We start from the raw sequence: 9,577 nt of genomic DNA on the forward strand, positions 1-9,577 counted from the left end.
AATGCAACGTTACATAAGTATAGACTTGGACATTACTGTACAGTAGGCTCATATTTAACAACGCTGCTGAAAGACTCATTTGAGCTTTTGGGGTTATTCATGGTCTGCTGATTTAATACCTTTACACTTTTAAAGTTTGCTTTTGATGTTTGATGGTTGAGTGAGAAGAATAATGTCACCTTATTGTACGCTGATTTAACAAATTATTATTACTGAATATTTGAAGTGAAACTTTAAACAAGTTAAAAAAAGTTTGTCAGTTGGTGAGTGCTTACATGTTAACAGAAGTTACTTCTATAATTTGCACAAAGCGTCAGGAAAAAGGTGGATAGCCTAAGTGATCAACTGATCAGATATGCTGAACAGAATGCTGTAGATTTTAACCATATTAACTGTTAACTTTGGTTTTTGTTTATGTATTCACCCAGGAACATGAAAGCATCACTTTTTTTACTTTTTCAAGGTATAGTATCTGTTTTCCTCTTTTAGGCATGTTCTGCTACAATAAACATTTATATGCAATTAATATATAATGTAACAGAAATGCATATAAATTGAGTTTTTTTCCAGGGCTACTTAGCACTATCAAATACCACATTCCCAAAATTTTGCACACACACACACATACACACACAGGGAAAACTTTACACACAGCAGTCAATACTGAATTACAGCCTACGTCTGATTGACACTAACAGGGTTATTCATATTTTATTCAGGAATAAAATAAAATGAAACGATAATACAAACACAAATATACTCATTTTAATCAACGTTTTGAAAGAAAAAGTTAAACTCACAAGCCAAGGTGCAGAAACATTGCACTTTTGCAATGTACATGTGTGTCTGTGTGGAATTTTGAGGGCATGTTGCCTCAAATGTGGTAGTGGTAAAGGACTACAGACCAAGATGGAGGCTCTCTAAAAACTACAACACCCAGGTCATGAAGACTAGATGGACAGAAATGGTTTGCAATTATGTTGAGACCAAAAGACAATAAGTAATAACCAGAAAAAAGAAAAAAAAAATCCAATTGCTTGGCTTTTCAGAGGTCTTCACATTAGCACGATACATTTTGTTGAATTCATAGTGTGTATCCATCCGAAAACTGTAAACAGATTCTACTTGCTTCCTTAATACCAAATTTATTGAATCACTTCAAAACCTTTTCATACTATTTATCTCTTTTTTATCCAAAAACCAAAATGCAACAATGACAAGATATAACTATCATGTAATAACAGCTAGCCATACATCTTTACACTACATGTTTATAGCAGCCATAAAAAGCTGAATCTACTTACACTTATGTAAACTACTAAGTTTAGTGTGCTTTGGTGTCCTACACTAACAGAAAACAACAGAAAACAGGCAATTAAAATGCTAAAACTACCAGCTGAAATGAACAAGCAGCCATTTATGACTCCAACTTTTGTACCACAGGTATTCTGCTGTATGATGCTTTGGGATGGGAAGTGAGAATGCCGAAAGACATCAATGGCCTCAAAGGTTCTTGTCTGGTCATACCATGTTCTTTCAGCTACACATCATACCCACCCCAAAAACCACGTAGAGTTGTGTGGTATCAGTGGGTCTCTAAAGGTTATCCTTTAGTTTATGATCCAAGGTATCCAGATTATGTCATTGAGAAGTTCAGAGAGAAAACTGATTTATATGGTGACCCATTAAGTAGGGATTGCAGTCTGTTAATTAAAAACCTGGAACAGTCCCACCATGGAGAGAAATTATATGCATGGATTGACCCTGAAAATGTTGGATGGCGCACCTACAAATTTTATGATGTCACCTCTACAATTCAAGTTGACGGTACGTAAATACTTTGTTCTTCAAAACTTGCTTGACTTCTTATCTAGTTGCCTAATATTGACATTTCTGCTATTTGTAGCAAGTCCACAGCTGCCCAGCATCAGTATTTCTGGAGGTGAAAGGACGGGTGACGCCATCACAGTAGAATGTTCAACTTTCCACACGTGTCCATACAGCAAACCAACCATCACTCTGAACGGTATAGAAGGATCTGACAAAATAGTCAATGACTCCATTAAAGATGGCCCGTGGAAAATCACTCTGACACGCACAGGTGTTGTAAAGGCAGAAAACTCAACTATTAAGTGTTCAGTAACACATTATGGTGGCATAACAGTGACAGATACAAAAAACACAAGTGCACAATGTGAGTAAACACAAACATGAACTGATTTGTGTGCTATTAGCTATTCACTTTAAATGTCACATTGAGACCTATTACAAGATTTCAGTTCAATTTCAGGTGTTCATCATAACATAACGATTGAGCCTGAACTGGCAGATGTCACAGAGGGCGTCGCAAAGAACTTCATTTGTAGCGTCTACCATTCCTGCCAGAAAGAGAATCCAAACATCACATGGAACTATGAGAACATGCAGGTCACAGAGTGGAGCAAAACACTTTCTGGTTTAAATTGGGTCATCTACTCTAACATAACCTTTCTGGGTGCAAAAGTAGATCATGAGAAGAAATTGATATGTACTGCAAAATTTTCTGGAAGAGACATTATGGCATCTGTTGTCTTAAATGTGCAATGTGAGTGATTTATTTAACATATACTGTCTCAACCATGTCTCATCATTCATATTGTTTTCTATATTGATATTGTTTATTTAGTTTTTTTTCCTGGAGTCCATACTTACGTCATTGTTATGCCTTTCAGATCAGTTATGATATTATCAGTTGTGTGCTAATAATAATGATTAATCCTTTTATCCCTTTTCCATAATAAAGCAGACCCAGTGCTCATTGGACTGGAGACTATTGGTCTTTATATCCTAACGCCATCACTTGTGTTCCTTCTGGTTTGTATACTTGCTGGAGTCATCATATATAAGAAGCGACAAAGGTAACTCTTTGTGTATGTTTCTTTAGGCCAGGAATTTCTAAACATTTTTTGTCAGCTGAACCCCTTAGAGGTAAAATATTTACCCTGTGAGATTTAAAGTTAATATTTAAATAATTTAACAACACATGCATGATCATGCACGACTTATTTTGCTATAATATATATTATTTTGCACTTTTCTGCAACAAAATTTCATCTCATATACAAATGTTTTATAGTGCTGCTGTTGAAAGCTTTCAGTCATCAAACTGAACAAAAAAAGTCTTTGCATTGACTTTGTACAACTAGACTTGAAAGTGGATTCAGAAACAGAAATTTTTTTTTTGATTGCCAAGAGAATAGGGTGGCAACTGTACACTCAGTAAACTGTTATGTTTGCGTGCACTGGGAATCATATCTCAACTAAAGACCACATATTACTAATTTCACATACAGAACACAGTGAATATGACAAACTTTACACTTTTTGTCTGAGAAATAATTGTTTGCTTTTGAGGAGTGCTAGCAAATGCTAATTAGATATTCTGAGAACAAATTAGATGTGTAATAAGTTGTCGTATCACTTACCATATACAGGTACTGTATGTAGATGTTCATTGGACGATACACAGGAAGCAATGTTTATATATAATTTTTATGCATTCAGTCTCTTTCTCCTTTGCTGCTTGATTAGATAATCTTTAATCATCTGATTTTCTGTACCTTCTTTTAAAAGTTATAATTTAACATAGGTTTCGATAACTTTGAGTCATATTGATGTGCTGCATTGATGTTTATCAATTTTAGTCAATATGCAAAAAAATCATGTGGATGTGGAGCAGTCAGTAATGAAAGGCATTAATCTGGAGGTCAAATCAAATGGGAATAAACTAAGTAGAAATCAAACAAAAGAGGAAAAACGTTAGTAAAACTCACAGCATCACCTTCCGTTCTTACACATGACATCTGTTCCCATTCAGGTCAAAAGATGCAATGTCAGGAAACGAGGCATTCTCCAAACCTTATATGCCGTCACCAAAGAGGTACAGCACATTTGAACCCATATAAGTGTAAATTAAAAAAAAAAAAAATAACAAGATATTTTTGGTATTTAAATGGAATAACCACAAAAAACAAACAAGAAAATTATGTGTATATATATATATATAATTTTTTTCCCCCCCATGCACCTCAGTGATCCAAAATCCCGCTCTGTGAGTATATTATTTGCACTGTGTTACACTGTGGAAAACATACTGAGATCCTTTGAGAAATTCTTATTGAAATATGCTATTAACTGATGTCTGGCTCTCTGTTCTCTCTTGAAATATTCTATTAAGGGTTATGATTATGAAGCTGAATACACCAACATGGACGAACTCAACATGTATGGAAATATCTGATGAAAACAACATCAAAGCAAAATGGGCTCAATACAGTTTTTTTATTTTATTATTATTATTTTTTTAATATTAACAGTGTTAGACTTTATTAATAATGTTATTATTAATATTTTTGTTACATTTATCATGTATGCGTCTCTTTTTAGAATTCCAGATCTATTCAGGTTGGTTAAGCAAACAACTGCTCTGATTTATGCTTATGAATAATATATGTAATATTATACTGATTTAAAAAAAAAAATACTACTTTTGTACCTGACTATTAAATATGATTGAATCATTGTTACGTTCAGACAGTGACATACCAAACAGAAAGTGAGGCTGTTTCTTAGAAATGCTTTATTGAAACAAAATTTTGTGAATGTTGTCACCATCCTGAGAGTACTTTGAGCAGTATGCGGACAGCGCCGCCTACTGGTCAAGAAATCATATAAATTGGACATTCCGCGTAAATTTAAATAACGGATCTGACACTGCTTTTTCTGTTTTTATCAGTCATCATGGCCAGTGTCTAACTTTTACATTATCATTAGTTATTGTAGACACGCCATTATTTGGAAGGGCACAAACGTAAATAAATACAAAGTCTGTTTCTGAATCTGTAGGCTGTATAAAATATAACATTAATTTATGCGTCATACATTATTCTGTACACTCTAAAAAATGCTGGGTTAAATACAACCCGGTGCTGGGTAAAATAGGGACAAACCCAGCAATTGGGTTGTTTTGACCCAGCGGTTGGGTTAAATGTTTAACCCAACCTTCTGGGTAGTAACCTAACCCAGCATTTTTTAGAGTGTACCTTTTTTTCTGGTGTCTCTCTTAACTCCTTATGAAAAACAAAATCGAAAAAACAAAATACCTTTTGTATTACAACCTAAGTTTACAACAAAACACAGAAAACATACTTATTTATGTGGATTTTTGTACTTTGTAAGTGGCAGGCGTAGCCAGATTTTTATTTTTGGGCGGGCCTGGGCAAAGTGAGCGGCACTATAGGCTAACGGACATAGCGCAAATCTGCGGGCCCCCAATTGCTAACTCAATGATGGGTGCATACCTCGCAATATTGTAAATATTTGCTTTAAACCAGGAAGGCGAGCCAATGGATATCACACAAGCAACGTGCAAACTTTACGGCAAGAGTTATGCAGTGAACCTCTTAATCTCAGTTGATTCACTAGCATTGTAGACACGCCATTATTTGGAAGGGCACAAACATAATCTGAACAGAGATAGGCCTATAGCCTATATTCATGATAAAACTTTACAATGTCTAACAAATACGGCAAGAGTTATGCAGTGAACCTCTTAATCTCAGTTGATTCACTAGAAAGTGAAAGTAAAAACTTGCGGCGCTTTCGGCATCTGACGCTGCATTAACAGCGCATATTCTCTCAGAGAGGACGAGAGACGAATCTACTTCATATTATGCTGATAATGGTAGCCTATATAGCTAAATGTTTTAATTTACTCCCTTAATATTTCTCTTGTGGCCCGAACATAGGACAAAAAAAATTAAAAAAAATAAAGAGAGAAGAACCGTAGGCTATTTCGTGTTAAACAGGTTTTTTTTTCTTGAAATAAAGCTTTTTCATTGATGATTGCAGTGTTAATAATTTTAATTATAGGCCTATAATTCATTGTACAATAAACCTGTTTTGAAATAGTAAGCTAGCCTAATCTTTATTATCCACGCAGCGCATCAGTTATGCGGTGATGAGCTATGAAATTATTGCGGGGCAAATTAATTGTAGCCAAATATTAATTTTATAATAAAAGTAACTTCATAATAATAATAGGCCTAATAGGCTAATAAGAAGAATGTAACAGGCCTATGTTAATTGAAAATGCCAAATTAGATAACTAAAGTGTATAAAATTGTTTTATTCAGAAATGTCATGCTTGTGATTTTTTTTTTTACATTTGTTAATTCGTTATTTAAATTAATAGGCTTACAAATTAGGAAATAGGTGCAGTTAATCGCCGGCGTCAGTCACAAAAAAATTATATTTAAAAAAATAAAATAAAATAATAATAATAATAATAATAAATAGGCTAATCTTTGTGAGGACGACTGGCAACAGCTGTTCTTAAATTCTTTAGACACCGCATACCAAACGACTTTGGACACCGACTGAAAACACTGACTGAGCTCAAATGACATTCATAATCGGCCTGACAGTAGTGTTTCCCGGTGTTGTCATATTCAGTTCTTGTGAAAAACTGTTCCAGTGGGTGGAGTAAACATGAATATTAATTTATTCCCGTATTGTGGGCGTGTCCTTGAGACAACGCGCAAACGAATGGAACTGAAAATATTAGTGCACGCTCTTCAAATCGCAACTTGTTTATCGGATTATTTCGAAAAGGTAACGAAGTTTCAATGTGTAGAATTAACTGCAACAGTGTCAACACAATGCATAGTTTGTGTAATATGATAAATCGTCTGAGCTGTTCTGCCTGATTGATTACAGGCACACAGCAGAGCAAACAAGAAGAGAATAACCTGTGCTAACCCAGGCTAATATAGTTTTTACTCTTTGATGTGCTAAGCTTTTTATTTCATTTGTGAGACAAATTTTTGTTTGAATAGTTTGATTAGCAGCCTACCTAGTTGTCATCGGTGACTATAGTACATTGTGCTTACAACAGTGCTTGAAATAAGTGATGTTTTATTAACAAGTTTCGGGAGGAGCACGCGCAGATAATTAACACGGCCAGTTCATCATCAGTAATTACATCATCTATCCAATCAGCACAAGAGAGAACCTCTATAAATAATCAAAGAAGCCTTACCTCCATTATCTCTAGTCTTTCAGCATTGGCACGCTCCCACAGGAGCTTTTCCATACTTCCCCACTGCCTCAGCAGTTCCCGCTCCCGCAGGAGCTTTTTCATATTTCCCCACTGCCGCAACAGTGCCCACTCCCGCAGGAACTCTCCCATATTTCCCCACTGCCGCAGCAGTGCCCGCTCCCGCAGGAGCTTTTCCATATTTCCCCACTGCCGCAGCAGTTCCCGCTTCCGCAGAAGCCACTTTCTCTTTTCAGATGCCGCAGCAGCGGCCGCTTCCGCAGAAGCCATTTTTTCTTTTCAGATGCTGTAGCAGTTCCCACTCCCACAGGAGTTTTTCTTTTTCAGATGCCGCAGCAGCGCCCGCTTCCGCAGAAGCCTCTAGTTCTCTCTTCTAAGCCTCAGCAGTGCCGCTACTACAAGCGATGTCCAGCACCCCTCCAATTTTAAGTTTTGCAAATTTTGGGGGGTTATCAATGCTCCTCTCTGGCTGCTGTCCCGTACTAATTGCATCTTTGGGGGAGCACTTTGGGTCCGGGCTTAGACCCGAGCTCGGACCCCTCTCCCCGGACGGGGGGAGTACCCCGGGCTCGAGAGTAATGAACGAGCTCGGAGTCCTCTCCCCGGACAGCACGCCAAATACGCATAACCTTTACTCCGTTCATTATATGTACGTGTGAACTCGTGAAACCTCTACAAATGTATCTGTGGCCTAATAAAGTGTAAGTTAGTCTGTTGGAGTATACTGTGGCATTCTTAATTTCTTGTTTATTTTGTATATAGCCAGTGTTTCTGTTACCTATATAAGCTACATACCTGAGATTTTATTTATTTTTTTGTAGTCAAAATGCTAATCATTATAACAAACATTGCAGTTTGTAATTGTTACAGCCACTGCCATAACAAAAGAGGGACAACACAAAGGCTCGGTAACTAAGGGGAATTTATTGAAATAATTTAAACAATGTGTGGGAGAAACTTAGTCAGGGAAATAAAAATAAAAACACAACAGAGAGCGCATCTCCGTTTCTGGACGGCAGCTTAAGTCCAGCCGCTGAAATGTGTCAACTTGGCTTCTTTTAAGCACACGATAATGGTCCACAGCTGTAAGGAATCTGCACAATTAAACACAAAACAAAGGTAATCGCCTTTTCCTGTCCCTAGATAGAAATAAATACACATGCATGCACACGTAACAGTAATTGATTAAATAATACAGTGCATAAACCTTAAAGGGGTCATAGGATGCCCATTTTCCACAGGTTGATATTATTCTTTAGAGTCTTAAAGGGGTCATATGATGCTGCTAAAAAGAACATTATTTGGTGTATTTGGTGTAATGAAATGTGTTTATGCGGAACTAAAGCCTTCTTCATTCACGCAGTGAAACTGCACGGCCATTGGTTCGTGCAGTGTAATAAAAAACGAACCAATGGCTAGTCAGTGGAGCTGCACGAGCCTATGGCGATGAAGCCCGCCAAGCCTGCCAAAGCCCGCGAGAATGGGCGGGGCATCTGACTATATAAGCGGGCATTCGCCACAGGATTCTCAGATTTCTTCTCCTTCGGCGACGACTGAAAAAGATCCGACGCTGATCCTGAAAGCCTGCTCGCCACTGACACGCCTTGCAGCTGGATTGAGACCTCCCTGCTCGGCTGACCGGCTCTCTTTGCGCCTCAGCATCGCAGCAGTTCCGGTCCTGTTCCCCTGCCGCCATCCGGCGATACTGAGAGAGCTTATTGCTAGCAGGTAAGCCCTAAAATAGCAAATTCTAGCGACGTTGTTGCAAATGTCGCGCTGCGAGTGTGGCTCGTGCAGGGAATCTTACACGATGCAGAAGGGCAGTGATTGTAGTCACCTGTCTGGGCAGCCCCCACGCAGAGACTGCCCGCTCACTGAGACGGAATGCTCTCGTTGAAAGCATGATTCTCGCCCTTCTCCACTCGCGGACCGCCTTAACTGAAGGCAGCCCCGCTCTCCCGTTTCCCCTCTCTCAGCGAGCCTTGAAGAGGGAAACAGCGGAATCAGGTAATAAGTAACCGGGTTGACTGATCTCATGCTGGCACTGTGCCTACGTGCTCTCTCTCCCCGTTGCACTCCGATCCGCCGCAGAAGGGCAGTGAGCTGCGCGCTTACTGAGACAGAATGCTCATTCAGAGCATGAGTCTCGCTCTTCTCCACTCGCGGAACGCCTTTCACTGAAGGCAGCCCCACTCTCCTGTTTCTCCTCTCTCAGCAAGCCTCGGAGAGAGAAACGGCGAAGCCTTAGTCTGCCCCTGTTCTTTCGCGGAAGTCGGCCCCACCTCCCCGCTCTCATGTTTCTCTCCTCCCAGTTACCTTGGAGGAAGCAACAGTGAGCTTGCGGGTTGAGCGATCAGGCAGAGCAATTTCATGCTGACACATATCAGGCGTGCTTAATCTGCCAGTGTGTGTTACACATGAGAATCAGTGCTCCTCGTTCACGAGCAGCTTAATCCTCCTGGGCAGATCAAAGCAAACCGC

The 9,577-nt window shown here is 38.7% G+C and overlaps 1 protein-coding gene across 1 annotated transcript; it reads left to right on the forward strand.

The window, feature by feature from the left end:
- Positions 1–432: 432 nt before the first annotated feature.
- On the forward strand, positions 433–4,300 carry LOC107710142 (sialic acid-binding Ig-like lectin 12). Its single transcript, XM_016514873.1, has 8 exons — positions 433–463; positions 1,444–1,827; positions 1,907–2,194; positions 2,291–2,584; positions 2,786–2,897; positions 3,857–3,919; positions 4,072–4,090; positions 4,217–4,300. The coding sequence occupies exons 1-8, from the start codon at positions 433–435 to the stop codon at positions 4,277–4,279; spliced, it is 1,254 nt and encodes a 417-aa protein (XP_016370359.1). The 3' UTR covers positions 4,280–4,300.
- Positions 4,301–9,577: the final 5,277 nt, after the last annotated feature.

The sequence above is a fragment of the Sinocyclocheilus rhinocerous genome, unplaced genomic scaffold, assembly GCF_001515625.1.
Source record: "Sinocyclocheilus rhinocerous isolate Xijiao unplaced genomic scaffold, SAMN03320098_v1.1 scaffold3980, whole genome shotgun sequence".
In the NCBI taxonomy this organism is placed as follows: Eukaryota; Metazoa; Chordata; class Actinopteri; order Cypriniformes; family Cyprinidae; genus Sinocyclocheilus; species Sinocyclocheilus rhinocerous.

Bases quoted from the DNA above. Each gene is read 5' to 3' on its own strand.
- LOC107710142 (XM_016514873.1), top strand. From the start codon at position 433: ATGAAAGCATCACTTTTTTTACTTTTTCAAG. The intron at 1,828-1,906 runs GTACGTAAATAC...TGCTATTTGTAG, and splicing joins CTCTACAATTCAAGTTGACG to CAAGTCCACAGCTGCCCAGC. The intron at 2,195-2,290 runs GTGAGTAAACAC...GTTCAATTTCAG, and splicing joins AAAAAACACAAGTGCACAAT to GTGTTCATCATAACATAACG.